The following is a 16983-nucleotide window of genomic DNA, read 5'->3' on the forward strand; positions in this document are numbered from 1 at the left end:
AAGGATTCTCCAGGGAAAGGGCTCCGTGCAGCAACCGGCCGTCAGAAGGAATCGCCCAGACACAGAGCATCTAACCTGAATGGCTGCAACCCCTCCCGGGCACGATAACCCAAAGGTTATCTTTAACGAATACTCCCCTTTGTGGCCTTTCCACTTGGCTGCAAGCTTTCAGTCTGGCTCAAAACAGGGAATAAAATAACAAACTAAGCTATTTAAAATGAAGTTAGTATCAGATAGTATCCAACGCAGTCCCCAGACATCATTTCCTACCGTGAAGTTCCCTCTATCCCCAATTCAAACTGGAATCTAGACACATCAACATGTATCAGAGACTAGGCATTTGTTAACGAAGTAGAGCGGATTAAAGGGAGGGTCGGTTGGTGGGGTTGCATGTGTTAAGAACCCCAAAATACAACCAACTTTTCTACCACAGCAACATCAGCCATGTCGCTGCTTCTCTCCCGTTATTGTGAAGTCCTCAGGCAGACCTAAGCCTGGGAGGGAAATTTCAGCTGTCCGGGGCTTCAGGAGGAGCTTGGTGGGGGAAAGCCCTGCTGGAGCTTGACAAGCACAGAGGACGGGGAAGGGGCAAGTGAGGAAGGCTGGCTGCTCCGTGACTTCTGGAGCTGAAGAATCGGGATAAAAAGAGAGATGAAATGCATACTGCAAACTCTAGCAGCCAGAGAAAACAGCATGGATGCTTTAGCTGTCTGTCACCTAAAGCTTACAAGAAATTTCCAAAGCATGGATCATGGTAACACCATTCTTTACACTTCACTTACACTCAGAGTTAAGAAAGAAGTATTTCCTAATCTTTCACTTAAAGCCCCTGCTGCGTGATGGACTGGTGTCCAGGAGAGGCAGCCCAGCACTATCCCGCTCCCTGCAGCAACCCTTCCAGGTTTTTTGCCGAGGGAGCCAAATTGAACAAACATGCTAGTCGCTTCTCCTCTGCACGCAGAGATTCGCGCTAGCCTAACGTGCTCCAAAAACTCAGCTTTCCCCTAGGTTTTGGAGCATTTGCTCTTAGCGGAATCCTTGCCAGTTTAATCGGTTTAAACTGGCGTATTTCCTTGGTAGAAGACCCTTTATTCCAAATACGGAATAATCGTATTCTGAGTCAAGCACACGCTCTTTTGCACAGTTGGAAAACACCTATTCCTAGAAGAATACTTTCATTTTGTGTCCTATCGAAAAAATGCACCGAATTTGGCAATGTTTGAACATGCTGATAATTTCCATCATTTCCCAGAATATAAAACAACTGGGAATTCAGACCTGCTGAATAAGGAAGAATTAAAAAAAGTGCTGTAAATAAATACCATCCCTCCCTAGGCCATGGTAAACTGTGTCCATTCCTGCAGGCTGACTCAGTCCAGCAGCTTTCTGTGCCTTGCAGACTCACAACGAAGACTACAATCTCTCTCTTTTGGATGGTCTGAAGAGAAAAAAAAGAAAGAAATCTTTTCCATTACTTTGTGCTGCACGCTGAAGTTTCCCACCACGTACTGGCTCTGGCCGGGCTAGAGTTAAGTTTCTTTGTAACAACATGTATGGTGCTGTGGTTTAGATTTGAGACTAAACCAGTGTTGATAACCCAACATATAAATAATATTTTAGTTACTGCTGAGCAGTGCCTGCACAGCATCGAGGCCTTCTTGTTTCCCACACCGGCCCCCAGCAGGTAGGCTAAGGGTGGGCGAGAGCTTGGGAGGGGACACAGCTGGGACAGCTGACCCAAACCGACCAATTCCATACCATATAACGTCTTGCTCGGCAATAAAAGCTGGGGAGAGGAACAAGGGGGTGGGGGTTTTTTCTTCTAGGGTAGCCATCGCTCAGAGAGTGGCCAGGCATCAGTCTGCTGGTCAGTGCCCTTTGCATCACCTTTTTTTTCACCCCCTTCTTTCCTTCACTTATTAAACTACTCTTAACTCTCAAGTTTGCTTACTTTTGCTCTTCCTATTTTCTCCCGTCCCACTGGGGTGGGGGGAGTGAGCAGCTCTGAGTACTTAGCTGCGGGCTGGGGTCAACCCACCACAAAGCAATAGCTCTGAGGGGAGGGCACCCTCCTGCTTGCAGAGGGGTCCACCTGATTTGAAGTGCAGCAGTTGCAATGATGCAAAAGTAGAATCATAGAATCATTTAGGTTGGAAAAGACCTTCAAGATCATCGAGTCCAACCATCAAGTATATGCAATAAGCTACAAAGAATGCAAGCAGGTGTGAGCCATCACAGGTTTGAGCAAAAGGAGGAAAACTTAAAAAGAAAATTGTTAAATACGGACAGAGTGCTTCAAAGTTAACTACATTAACAAAGTTAATTTCCTTTGACTATCTGTGATGGGTTAACCCTGGCTGGACGCCAGGTGCCCACCAGAGCTGTTCTATCACTCCCCCTCCTTCTCAACTGGACAGGGGAGAGAAAATATAACAAAGAGCTTGTGGGTCGAGATAAGGATAGGAGACATCACTCACCAATTACCGTCACGGGCAAAACAGACTCAGTTTGGGGAAAAATTAACTTGATTTATTACAAATCAACCGGAGTAGGGTAATGAGAAATAAAACCAAATCTCAGAACACCTTCCCTCCACCCCTCCCTTCTTCCCGGGCACAACTTCACTCCCGGATTCTCTACCACCCCCCCCAGCGGCACACGGGGACGGGGATGGGGTTTACGGTCAGTTCATCACACGTTATTTTCTGCCGCTTCATCCTCCTCAGGGGGAGGACTCATCACACTCTTCCCCTGCTCCAGCGTGGGGTCCCACCCACGGGAGACAGTCCTCCACGAACTTCTCCAACGTGGGTCCTTCCCACGGGCTGCAGTTCTTCACGAACTGCTCCAGCATGGGTCCTTTCCACGGTGTGCAGTCCTTCAGGCACAGACTGCTCCAGCATGAGCCCCCCACGGGGTCACAAGTCCTGCCAGAAAACCTGCTCCGTGGGCTCCTCTCTCCACAGATCCGCAGGTCCTGCCAGGAGCCTGCTCCAGCGCGGGGTTCCCACGGGGTCACAGCCTCCTTCGGGAACCCACCTGCTCCGGCGTGGGGTCCTCCACGGGCTGCAGGTGGATATCTGCTCCACCGTGGACCTCCATGGACTGCAGGGGGACAGCCTGCCTCACCATGGTCTTCCCCACGGGCTGCAGGGGAATCTCTGCTCCGGCGCCTGGAGCATCTCCTCCCCCTCCTTCTTCACTGACCTTGGTGTCCGCAGGGTTGTTTCTCTTACATGTTCTCACTCCTCTCTCCGGCTGCCGAATACCGCCGTCCCAACTTTTTTTCCTTCTTAAAAATGTTATCACAGAGGCGTTACCACTATCGCTGATTGGCTCGGCCTTGGCCGGCGGCGGGTCTGTCTTAGAGCCGGCTGGTATGGGCTCTGTCGAACACAGGGGAAGCTTCCAGCAGCTTCTTACAGAAGCCACCCCTGTAACCCCACCCGCTACCAAAACCTTGCCACACAAAACCAATACACTATCCCTGTCCCAAAACAGACAAAACTGCGTGCCCCCTCCCAGCCTTTCTATTCTGCTGTGCAGACAGCACAGACTGCTTCACATCATCATCATCATCATCATCCCCAGCCATCCTGGCATTGACATCACATAACCTCTCCTGCAAGACAGAAGAGCAGCCATTGTTCATTGTGGCTCCCTGCAGAACAAGAACAGTTTGGCCACGGTCCAGCGCTTCATGTTTCAAGACCCGATGCTGCCACATCCCCGTTTGCAGGTGTCAGCCAGGCAAGTCCAGCGGTCGGACTGATAGGGCAGTCCTGCCTCCTCTGCTGATAATACCTGCCAGGTAACCCTTCTGTCAAAGCATGGAAGTACTACTGCCGTGCCCCCCCCCCCCCAGACACTCTCGTATACACCCTCAAGTCTCAACAAATTTTTCTCTCCAAATCCAGCGTCTTCAGCAGCAGCCTTAAATACATATTTTCTTTTTTTGGGGGGCCTTCATTCCCTTTAAGTTCCTTCTTGTAACACAAACACATTGGGGATGGGGGATTGGGCACTTTTATCCCAGGACTGTTTCCCAGGTGGAAGATGGAGGTTTCCTTGCTCAAAACAGCTTTCTCTGCAATGGGTTGGACAGAACCCAGATGGCTGTGCTTGAATTTGATAGCACTTAAGGCCACTCCACAGTTCCCTGTGGCTTCATGTTTTGGACCTTCCAGCTGCTTCAGCCGTGGCATGGACCAAGGCATTCAGAGGATCCCCCTCCTTGCTGAAGAGCACATCAAACTAGGGAAAATATAGTATGAATGAACCAGCTGTTGGTTGTTCCAGGCTGTAGATGGCAACAAGGTGGACAAAAAGTTGTTGCCATGTTTGCAATTATGGAATAGGCAAGTGAGGGAAGGAAAGCGACTGGGAAAAGGAATAGAGAACCAGAGTCTGTGATCCAAGCACAGGGAAATGTTCACAGCAGAGCAATCATGGATTTGTGCTGGCTACATTCCCACTGATTTCAGGGAGGGCACATATGGATGTTAGGGCTAGCAATGTTGAGTATGTACTTCCCTTGCAATTAACAAAGCATCTTCTTCCTATGGACAGGTCTTCTCCGATCAGCCTCTAACAACCTTCAAGGACTTCTTGGTCTCAAGTAGCATTAAACTTAATACTAATAAGACTGGGGACTAGCTCAATCCATCACACTAATCAAAGCCCTGCTTTGCCCTCTGTAGCCTGTTCTCCAAGGCTAGCGAATTTATGCAATTGTGTTTGTCTTCCCCCTCCTCCTTGCCTCTTTCTCTCAACTTTGAAACTAAATTCCAACCCTATCTGATGAAAGTGAAAGTTTTTTCAAATATATTACATTTCTAAAAAATTATTGAAAAAATAGACAACAGAGACATTTGTAAATGCCCAGAGGGCAGTGAGCTCACTGGCTACTAAACCTGCCGGAGTCTATATAGCTTAAGAGAAGCTGCAAACACCCTAGACACAGGAAGACTGTCAGATCATGATCTCCCCACATAGCAAAGAATCTAAATTAAAGATAGACATGAGGCTTCTCTAGACTATACCTTCACGGAACTACTCAAAATAAATTAGGTCTGCAAGCCCCACTGTAGCTTGTCTGTAGACCAGCAATGTGGTTTACAATGCTTCTGAGCAGCCTACATATAGAAATAAAGCAAAAGTACATCATGTTTAAAAACAAATAAAATTTAGAACAAAATACAAAACAAAAAAATTACAATGCATTGTGTTCAGGCATGAAAATGAGAACATGTCTCAGCTTCATTTACTCCTCCCAAGTCCTATGTTTGCAAGCTTTCAGTGCTGTATCCCACTGCCCTCCATCAAAAGTGGCTCTTCTGGAGAGACAGCAGCTGTTTCTTGCCTGTGGCTCCCTGCAACCTTGATGCCCCTTTCTCCTACCGAGATGTGTAACCCCAGATGGGAGCAGAGAGCACCAACATGCAAACCCTCACCTGCCTTCTCAAAGACTCAGTTCAGACCAGACCAAACTTGAAATTACCCCAGACTTTCAGTCTTGAGCACCAACCGACTGTTTTAAACACCCACAATTCACACCTTTCAAATCAGCTAGAAGGCCAGTCACCGGCTTCAAACACAAAGGGCAACAGCTGCCTCAGCTGCTGTTTCTGGAAGACACTATTAAGAAAGAATACGGGAACTGAACCAGGAACCTCTGAAACAAAAGCTAGAAACAGTACAAGGCAAGTAGCAAATCAATATGGTCTGTCACTCAGGCCCAGTGGGAGGCACGCCACATACTCACAGATGGGTTGTACTGGTACACCAGCCATTTGCCCTCTCTCCAATTTGCTCCTTTTATGAAGGATGTCAGGCTGTGAAGTAACCTAAAAAGCTTTTAAATTCATATCTGTAGTATCCAAACGTTGACATCCTGAGGGATTTTCTTTTTTTTTTTCTGAAAACGCACATTTTGTGCTAGTCTGCAGAAGCACTCGTGTTCCAGTATAGTTTATGTATTTTGCACTGAAGTCATTGGATTAAATTGAAAAACAGCCCTGGAAGTATCAGCTGGCAACCACAGCTCCCATTTATTCTCAATGGCCGCTCTAAATGCTGGACTAGGGTTGCACCCTTGTGCACCACCTCTTCACAGATGCTTTGGCATCCAATGGCACAATTTGCACGAGGAGTAAAACGTAAGGAGGAAGAGCACCTTCCCCCAAATACAATCTAGAGCTCAAGGGTTAAAAACACCATGTTGGGAGCTGATTAACAGTTCTCACCACAGAACTATTAAAGCAGGGGGCACTACTTTCACATACATCCAGCTGTGGTTTTGAGTATAGAGAGAAGCTGTGCTTCGAGAGTGTATCAGTAATGATAGGTTACAGTCACATTTGGAGCAGGCGCACCACGGTGTACTTTTCAGGCAATTTAATATGGAATAAATGCCCAGATCAAGTACCTAGAAAAATGCTTCAAACAAAAAGCAGACCTCAAGCTGCTCAGCTGTGAAAAAATGGAGGCGATGTATAATACCTAAATTCTACCTCTGAGTCCAGACAGGAAAATGCTCCCTGGCTCCCCATCTTAGTTGCATGGCAGATTTCCACTGGAAGAAAACCTGCACACGTGAGCAGGGAAGAAACTGTTTTGTCTTAAAAGAATCACTGCAGACCCGGTCCACACAGGGCACACAAACGAACGCAGCAGCCCCATCATTGCTGGAGTCCTAGGGAACTTTACCAGACAGACTGGATGGGACTCCAAGCCTTCAAACTCCAGGAGGCTCTGGCAGATGGCATGCTCGGACGAGGGGGCCTAAATAGAACACTGGTCCCAGAGTCCTCCCTGGGTCCGGGCATCAAGTCGTTGCTACAGGTAACTTCCACTATGACCATCAACCTAAAGATACTCAAAAGCTAATGAAACATCAGGCTTTAATGAGATAAAGTCAAGTCACTTTGCTTGATGAGATTTCAGATTTTCAATGTTGAGTGGCACTAAGCCAAAATACCTTTTAAAAAACTCTGCCAATCTCCTCTCCTAGGTATCCAGTCTTGGGTATTAAAACTAAAGAGGAACTATTAAAAATAAGGGGAATTGGATTTTTTTTGTTTGTTTTTTGTTAAGATGACAGGCATAGTTATCAAAGTTGAAAGCATTTACTGGCAATTCAATAACAGCTTAAAATAGAAACATTGCCTCCATTAGGGAGGCTGAACGTAGACTCTACAGTTTAAAGAAAATCTTACACTCCTGCATCACTATCAACTACCTGAACCGGAATAAATCATGATGTTTTTGTCCGATCTATTTCAACAGACATCCTGCAGCCCTTCCTATGTATCTGTTAAGAGACAAGCAATGAAAGACCGATGTTATTAACTTTGAGCCAAGTATTTACAGACTGCTACTTTCTAATTAATATACAATAAATGCACAGATGTGTAATGCCAGAGAAGTGCCCACAGTGAAACCCTGAAACTAGTAAATAGAAGTTTCAATATTTTATTAAAATAGCATATTCAACCACTGTAACCAATAATACATTAACTTTATTCCCAGAGTACGCACAACACAGTAGTGATTCAAAATATCCTTATCCATGGTAATCAATGAAAATATCTCAAATTCAAGTGTACAACTAAAACTAAACCTTTGAAAAAATCTCTCCTTTAAAGAATACATAAAGCTCTCATACAGAATTCTTTTAAACTCCTCTATACTTAGATGTCAGTGTCTCTCACCTGACAATACCACTAGCTTTTTTTCTTATGCATAGTAGAACATCTCATATTTTATAGTACCCATTTTATAAATAAATTGGCATTTTCCATCCCGTTTGTGTTTATCTTCAGCTTCACAAAGAAACCAGTAAATAAAACTGTCAAGGACAGTCACAACAAAATGATCTCACAGCAAGATATAAAACTTGAAGATACTAAAAGATGCTTCTACTCTATTTTACATAAAAAGACAGATTTAAAAAGTGCAAGGCAAGATTTGCAGGGGAAAGGGAATATTTGTTTGTTATCTTTAGGCACATCCACTTCTTTAAAGCAAGCTTCAGAATGAAATTCCAGTTTGTTCTTCATGATACCTGTTTCAAAGTCTCTCTCAAAAAAAAAAAAAAACAACCCCAAGAAGAAAACAAAAATTACATCCGTCAAATGTCAAGCAGGGAATTTCCTGTCCAACTAATAGTCTTCAGTTATGTCTTGTTCTTCCTTTTTTCATCCTTGCAGGTTTCGGTTTGGGAATATACTGGTTGTTCGCCTGATACTCAAGCTCTTTACGGAAGTAATGAATTGCTTTATTCAAACCTTCTTCCAATGGGACCTGTTCCCAAAAGTGAGGAGAGAATCATATCATTCTAAGTTCACATCAGCTCTTTTCACAACAGTATTTTTTTCTTTAAATACAGCGATCAATAGACTGCTAGGAAGTCTCATTCTTAGCCAATGTAAGTATTAACAGCACCACATACTGGTTACATCTCTGCACTGCTAATGGATGTTTAAACATCAGGTACATTTTCTGATTTAGTAAGTCCAAAAACCCAGCAAATTTAGATCTCATCAGATGGTTATGACTGGTCTGTTTAGTGTCAAAACAGACTTACATAATTCTACTTTCATCTCCTAATACATTGAAAGAGATAAGCACACGGAAATTTAAGCCCCTTCTGTTTTTAATGATTACAGATCCTTCTGTTTCACAGAATCTCACAGAATGGTACATACCACAGAAAGGTATAAAGGTAGTGGGTTTTTTTTTTTAGTTTTTATTTCTTCAGCACTCCACTGATATACAGATAAAGGGATACAAATTATCATCCAGTATCTCATTTGATATTCTTAATCCTACATAAATAAATGTAATTCTTCATATTCTATGCCTGTATTTAAACACTACGATTTGTAGACAGGAACAACAGAAATACTACCCACTTTTCTCAGGAGCCATATGCTCTGACATGCTTCCTGATACCATCATTGATACAGGAGGATAAAATAGCAGGAAAAAAACCCAAACCTACTTGCCTTAATGTACCAACACTGTACTGCTACTTCAGAGTAAGTTTTGTAACTGACTGGGCCAAACACAGAAGGTCAAAAGTACGAGTTAAATATTTTAAACCTTTTGTGATTGTAACACTTGCCATCATCCTTGTGCTTTCAGGCACAGTCTATTAATAGCGGGTGCCTCTGTGAATTCTTTCAGAAGGGTCCGGAGCGACCTTTTTCTATCAACAGGCTTACATTTACTAGACAGGTTTCACATGTTTCCTGCAAAGATTTTTGTCTGCAAATCTAAAGAAGCCTACAAACCACTGTACTAGCTAGAATGGGGAGCTGGCTAAAAAAGTCATGCCCCTTCTGGGGATTAAGTAGACCTTACCTCCCCAAACAAATCAGCTCTTATCAGCTATGCATGGTTATACACAGCTAACTTCACCAAAAAGGTTGAGAAAGGAAAAAACCAGCAACCACAGGCATTTTGCATTTCTTGCATATTAGCTGTGCAGAACAACCACAATCTTGACATCACCTCAGACGGCTGATAACTAACCTTTAGAGTTGGACAGACATTATTGTGGGTGGTGAGATGTTAGACTAACCCTGAGTATGTTTCAAGTTTATCAACACACAGAACAAGCCCTGAACATCTCCACCGTGTAATACCTGTAGTCCAAAATAAGGGTTTCTTATTCTGGTTTACTTCAGTCCACCAGAATTTAAAAAGTATAATTTCTCTCTGACTAGCTTCTGTTTTGCCTGAGTTTCACATACTTACCTTTAAACAAACTCTAAAACCCAGAACATTTTTCTGGTGCTTGTATTTCTCCCTATCAATCCAAACAAACTTTTTGACTACAATGGTGTTACAGATAATCTTAAAAATAGTCTTACTCCAAAGATGTTTCTAAAAATATTTTAATTAAATAAAAGCAATTTTCTTCTTCCATAATGCATGTTACTACAACTAAAGAGGAATAAGGATTGCAGCAACAACAGCAAACTCATTAGCTCCCAGAACTATGTACCACACATTTCAAAGGATTCACCAGGCTTACAGAAAGGTAGACACTTCATAATACGCATGTGAAAAAGTTAAGATGTCTATCTTAACAATGTTTTTTTCTACTTAAGTCTATTACAAATGCTAATGCTAATCTGCTCTTCTGCATGGCACAGGTCATACAATCTTACCCAGCAGTTCTTGAATCGTGAGCTAGGGCAACATGCAAGAGACAGCCTTTTAAACAACTGTCCTGGAGACTGTGTTAAGCAGATATTCTGATAACTTAAATGTATTGTTATCATGTATGTAAGTCCTCCCTCATACCCCTCTGCCTCCCTGTGTTTCTGCACACAACAACAGTAATACAGTTGTACATACCACAGGTTCCCAGCCAAGCAATAACTTGGCTTTTCTGATGTCAGGTTTTCGTTTCTGAGGGTCATCCTGTGCTTCTGAGAGAAACTGGATTTCACTCCCACTGCCTGTAAAACAAGAGACTGTGCATTATCATCCGCAATTCACTATGCTTTGCATTTACATCTTTCCTACCTATTGGAGCATCAGGTCTTTCTGCAGCTTTCTGCTTCGTAATTCTACCATGGAAATACTTTCCACAGACACAGCTGCACTGCGTGCAACAGCTGGGTGAACCAGCTGTCTCACAGCAGCACGGATTCACAAAGCATTTCACAAAGATTTCAGCATGAATTCACAAAAAGGAAGTTATGCTTGACCAGTTTAATAACCTTGTATGATGAAATGACTGCTTCAGTAGGCAAGGGCAGGGCAGTGGATATCATCCACCTTGATTTCAGTGAGGCTTTTGACACTGTCTCCCTTAACATCCTTACTGTGGACTGGATGAGCAGACAGTGAGGTGGATTTTAAACTGGTTGCACAGCTGGGCCCAGAGGGTGATGATCAGCGGCACAAAGTCTAGTTGGAAGCTGGTAACTAGTGGTGTACCCCAGGGGTCAATACCGAGTTGCTGATACACCAGAGGGCTGATACACATACCCAAACCCCACCCGAGGGACCTCGAAAAAGGAGACTGGAGAAAAGGGCTGATGGGAACCTCATGAAGTTCAACAAGGAGAAATGCAAAGTCCTGCACCTGGGGAGGAACAACCCCAGGCACCAGTACAGGCTGGGGGCCAACCAGCTGGAAAGCAGCTTGGCAGGAAAGGACCTGGGTGTCATGGTGGACACCAAGTTGAACATGAGCCAGCAATGTGCCCTTGCCACAAAGAAGGCTAATGGTATCCTGGGCTGCATTAGGAGGAGTGCTGCCAGCAGGTCAAGGGAGGTGATCTTTCCCCTCTACTCAGCACTGGTGAGATACATCTGGAGAGCTGGGTCCAGCTCTGGGCTCCCCAGTACGAGAAAGACATGGACGTACTCGAGAGACTCCAAAAAAGGGCCATGGAGATGATGAAGGGACTGGAGCATCTCTCCTATGAGGAGATGCTGAAAGACCTGGGACTGTTTAGCCTGGAGAAGAGAAGGCTCAGGGGGAATCTTATCCATGTGTGTAAATACCTGAAGGGAGGGTACAAAGAAGACAGAGCCAGGCTCTTTTCAGTGGTGCCCAGTGACAGGACCAGAGACTGTGGGCACAACCTGAAACACAGCAGGTTCCCTCTGAACATCAGGAAATGCTATTTTACTGGGAGGGTGACCCAGCACTGGCACAGGTTGCCCAGTGAGGCTGTGGAGTCTCCAGCCTTGGAGATACTCAAAAGCTGTCTGGACATGGTCCTGGGCCACTGCCAGCTGTAGGTGGCCCTGCTTGAGCAGAAGGGTTGGACCAAATGACCTCCAGAGGTCCCTTCCAACCTCAACCACTCTGTGATTGTTAGCCCTTTTGCATTGTAAAAGGAGTTTCTTCTCTCCTCTTTGCCCCTACTCTCCAGTCCGATTTAAATAGCCAACCTACTACTTGCCCTTCCTCATGACAATACACAGAAACAGGACAATTTCTCTAACCAAATCTAGAAAGTAGTTTACATGCCATGTTCCTGTGGGATTTTATGGATGTAGAACTAAACTGCCTCTCTGGGCAGACTGAAACAGATCAAGTTGTTTGTGAACAGACAGACATATGGAGGTAACAATTACTCTATGTGCCTGATGGGTTTGGTGCTGTGATTTTCAATTTCCCTCCTTGATCTGTGGATTCACAGAAGTTTTCCAGAGGGGATAGTCTCCTATTAGAAACATTACATGCATCATGTACGTACTTCGGTACTGTATGTTTGAACTTGTCTTTTTCAGATCCCTCAGAAGCACTTCTGGAATCCACAGACTAAAAACCCTGGCTAGTGGCATCAGTATGTTTCATATCATTAGGAAGCCACACTAGAAGACTAAGCACAGCCCTTCGCTTCCATTCTTGAGAGCTCTGATTTGCTACAGGTATCAGAGCAAGAATGCAGAGAAAGCCACAGTGTTTTCTTCCCATCCACATACAAGGGAGGTGCTGACAGCCCTTGCAAGCATCACTGGTAGATCAGTGAAAAGTAGAGAAAGACTGTCACCACAGCATGAGGTTTCTAATCGTAGGTGAAGGAGAACAGCCTGCGTAATTGTGAAGAATCACCTTGCTGAAGTATCTGTATTTCAGCTAAGATGTTATGCAAGACATTTTCATTCATGTGTTTTACATTTCATTTATGTATTGTCCTTGTGCCAAAACAAAGCTAAAAAATGCATGTGTTATACAAAATAATGGATATAGATTGCACAGATACACAGAAAGTATGTATTCAATCTACTGTTCATGCAATATTTTACATACAATTGAGAGTATTTGGATTATCTTATTAATATTTAATTATAGGATCAGGATACAATTAAATGCCTTTGATAAAGTTACTAAGAAATCCAAAGACCAATTAAATTATCCGTATATTACACACACTAATCAAGTAATAATCATCTAATGACAGTAAGTACTTCATAAGCTTTACTAAGAATTACTTATCAAACTCACCAACAAGTTTTTTAATTAACTGGGCAAATTCTAGGATAGTGTGCTCTTCTGGGTTTCCCTAGAAATAGAAGGGATATTCATTACAATAACACCTTACAACATGCTAGCTTTCTGACATGAGACAATTCTAACAGGGTCATGTTAAATTCTGATAAATCCACACATTATGCCTTACTCCTACTTTGATGAAAAAAATGTAACTTTGACAAGCTCTACTCATTAGAAAAGTTGCCCTGCATTACATTTGCCTTGGTAATTCAATGTATGTAGGGGGTGCCCAAAAATAATCAGTCTGTAAACAATGGGCAAATGCACCTCAATCACAGTAAAGGCATATGCCACTCAGCAGCCCACAAAACCACATCATCAGTTTGAAATCTGGATTCAAGGACTTTGCTGAGTTGAGGACAAATGATGTAAATGAAGAAGTATGCTAAATTCTCAGTTCATCCGAAGTTAGGAAACCAAACTAATTTAGCTGCAAGCAATTGCTTCCATATTTACTACAGCTTACATGTCAATATGTGTAAGGGCTATTTGCTTTCCTATACAATATTCCTTTTCTTAACTTTTTTTATAACCAATTTGCACATGAACTCCTGATGAACATTTCAGGACAAAATGCTGAAAGCTTCCTGTTAGCATTAACTCACCTTCATCAGACTTAATTCCCTTTATTCCTAGCTTTCCTTGTTGCAAAACTGTTCTTTACTACATCTTGTTTGACCTAAAGCTGAACACTTAGGTACATATAGATTTAAACACTGAGTTTTCTGGGACAGAACATGCGATGGGGTTTAAAAATATAAGCATTTGGATAGAAACATAAAAATGAATTCATGGCCACAGTAAAAAAGGACAATCTAGTGAACAATTGCCCCACAGAGTTGAATATCTGATTTGGCAAAAGTTGGTGTACACAGAAATGACCTGGCATACACAATCCTTTTTCTAGTCTTATATCCACTGCTGAGAGTAAGGTGACAACAAATGGGACAGAACAAAAAATCTTATAAGAAAGTTAAGTTCTAAGCAGCCTTAATCAATATTAGAAAATTATACCATCAAATACTATCCCATTTTCCTCTAATCAAGGCTAGTATGAAGTGATTTCTAATTATTTGGAGCTAAGTATTCCTTCAGTGCTTTTTTTCATTAAACCCAGACTTCAATCATTTCCTTAGTGTATTTTGTGTGTGTCCCGTGTCCACTGTCGTGTCCCCTCCCCGCTCGTATTTTGATCGGGTTTTTCCATATTTTAATTACATAAATCTTTTTACTAAAACAAATGAAAAACTCTAGAAAATTTATCCTGTTCTTGGCACAACAAGATCTCAACATCTAGGGACTTAATCTTCTTATTTATAAAGGAAAAACATGGAAGAATACATTATTCATAATGGAAAGAGCTTTTTTGCTCCATTTATTTCTTCTACAAATCAGCAGCAGTGATGAAGTGGAAAACAGAGGTGATATTGGCCACTGCACAGTAAACACAGTAGGGTGGAACTCTCATACTCACCAAGTTGACAGGACTGCTGACATTGCTGTTCATCAACGCCACCAACCCATTCACAAGATCACTATAAAAAAGGAAGAACAGATTGAGGCAATTTCCACTTCCCTATAAATATTATTTTTGTCTAAAAAGAGAGCTGCCTCCTCAGAGCTCCTATGAAGCAGACCAGGCAGCTGAGGAATGCTGAAATCAGATTTATGGTGTATACTTCAATGGGTGCATGTTTTCTTAGCTGTTTGTTCCACAGTCCCTATTGTAAGATCTACTGAACTGGAAGTTAGTTTGAAAGGGTGATTATCTTTGGGATACACTGGCTATAGTTCACCTGAGCATATGAAAGAATATAAAAAAAATAAAGTTACTAAAAAACAATTAATACTTCCTCTTCCCTCCAGTACCCAAGCATATTTAGAGGCCCATTTCCAACACATTTCAAACAGAATAGAGTAAGCTGTAATACAGAGGCAGAAGACCACCACTTGCTTTGCAGTTTGTTGTTTGAATTGTATTCTCGCTTTCAGAAATTCTTAAATCAAGTTTGTTAAAACTCAGTATTTTGGTGCTACCTCCCCCCAGCAAAATAATCCAAAGTTATTTTGGATTATCGGCAACAAATTTAGCAGCTCTCTTTCATTATGTTTCATAATCAGGAAAGGAGTGGCTATTTTGAACTGATGGGGTTTCCATAGCTTCTATCCCTGCTATTATTACTTTCAGCAGAGAGAAAGAACGTTTCTAGGCACAGAATGATTAAAACAACCCAGAAGCCTGGCACAGAAGTTTAGCTAGCACGACAGAACAAAAGATTCTGAGGAACAGATTCACTTTTTTGTAGTGAAAGTACCTGCTGGCATTGCTTATACTGCAAATATGAGCTACAGCAATACCCCCTCAACCGGTTCCTTCGCCCAGAAGGGGACACGGGCATGTGTACAGCAGACACGCTGACCACAGCACCCCAAAGACACGAGGTGGCAGCATTGCATTAAAACGCAAGGAGGGACAAACTGCTCGGCGTTAAAAACTTACCTACCCCTTACTTGCTGTTCCTTGAAGGAAAGAACACATTAATATTTCAATTTAAAGTTCTAAACCGACTAACGTTTTATTCCTCGGTACTTTAAAAAACTTCAGTGTCTCCCTTCTGGAAGTAAAGCTGGACTAAGAATGAACATAATTTCTTGGACTAAAATGCACATGCATACAAAGTTGGCCAAGTGAAGTAAATATCAGACAGTACAAACAAGGCTTACCTGACATACTGGAAAGCTCTCGTCTGAGTTCCAGGTCCATAGACCTAAAACCAGATGAAAATTAGAAAAGTTACATACATATAAAAGTCCTCTTGAGCTCAATTATCTTCTCACCATTCTAGAAAAACATCCCAAGGAAAAAACACCTGAGACACAAGCTCAATGTTACAGGAATAGAAAAAGATGTGCTTGCAGAACCTTTGGCAAAGGATCAGTTCTCTGAAGGTCTTCTTCCTCTTGGACGTGTCTCCAGTAAACATATCCTTAGGCATTTTGTTATCCAGACTCTGCATGTAGGAAACATTCTTGGGGATGTAGGACAGAGTGATGATTTGTCCTCTCCTGGAACGCTGAAAGAGGCTGCAGCATGTACTCAGCCAGAAAAGAGCACCAAATATTTAAAGCAAACCTCAGACTACTAAGATGTGGTTACGACGAGTAATTTTTGTTCGCTCATTAACAACAGCCAACTTCAAAGAGACCACCAAAAGTTAGTGGTCTCTAAAAAAATTGTCAAGAAAAATATCACTGCAAGTGTATAAAGTAATGAGCACCAAAAAAAAAAAAGAATCATGTAGCTCTAAATATTACTATCTGGGGAAATGGAGGTAGAATTTCTAGAGGATATGACTCGCAGAGTCACCTGTACAGATTTGTACTAAATCTTAGAAGGGCAAAAAGAAGAAGTTTTTTGAGGTTGTGTGTGCTGGCACTTTGGAGCAAGCAAGTTGTTTTAAGTTCAAACAGACATTAAAGTATACATAATGGTAACAGATAACATTTTTTTCACAGTTTTATTGCGTGCAGTACTAAAGTGCCTAGAACATGAATACTTAAATTCTGAAAGCTATCAGTAGGCATATTTAAGTGGTGAAAACACTACAGTTTAACTGGGGACCCACACATCTTACCATCAACCTGCTATGACAGAAAAGCTTTTTGGAAGGGCAGAATAGAAAGCATGTTTGTTTTCCCAGGGGACAGGAAAGACAATACAATCGGTATACATGCTGTCATGTGTCACTTGGTAAGCCTGCTGCTCTCTGAGGCCAATTTGGAACCAGAAGAGTTCACATTTCAGTAGGCATTGGTTAAGATCAGTGGTTTAAGAGTTTACCCAGTAACTGATTCCGAGAGGAATGCACCAGGAGAGCACACTGACAGCCTGATGGACTCCCAAAGCAATCAGGAAGCAGATTTGATGTATGTATATAGAGCATCCTGCTTGT

The 16983-nt window shown here is 42.6% G+C and overlaps 1 protein-coding gene across 5 annotated transcripts in view; it reads right to left on the reverse strand.

Annotated features, from left to right (window-relative positions):
* Positions 1 to 7457: 7457 nt before the first annotated feature.
* The window catches only part of UXS1 (UDP-glucuronate decarboxylase 1), a 62700-nt gene continuing 53174 nt past the window's right edge, over positions 7458 to 16983 (reverse strand). For all 5 annotated transcript variants that reach the window (XM_052773763.1, XM_052773762.1, XM_052773765.1 and 2 more), the window contains 5 exons: positions 15755 to 15798; positions 14505 to 14565; positions 12983 to 13040; positions 10369 to 10472; positions 7458 to 8304 (listed from right to left, as the gene is read on the reverse strand). In XM_052773763.1, coding sequence (XP_052629723.1) covers positions 8173 to 8304; positions 10369 to 10472; positions 12983 to 13040; positions 14505 to 14565; positions 15755 to 15798 — 399 coding nt within the window. In that variant the 3' untranslated portion in view covers positions 7458 to 8172. The remainder of the gene's footprint in view (positions 8305 to 10368; positions 10473 to 12982; positions 13041 to 14504; positions 14566 to 15754; positions 15799 to 16983) is intronic.

Source organism: Harpia harpyja, chromosome 22 (genome assembly GCF_026419915.1).
Source record: "Harpia harpyja isolate bHarHar1 chromosome 22, bHarHar1 primary haplotype, whole genome shotgun sequence".
Taxonomy (NCBI): domain Eukaryota; kingdom Metazoa; phylum Chordata; class Aves; order Accipitriformes; family Accipitridae; genus Harpia; species Harpia harpyja.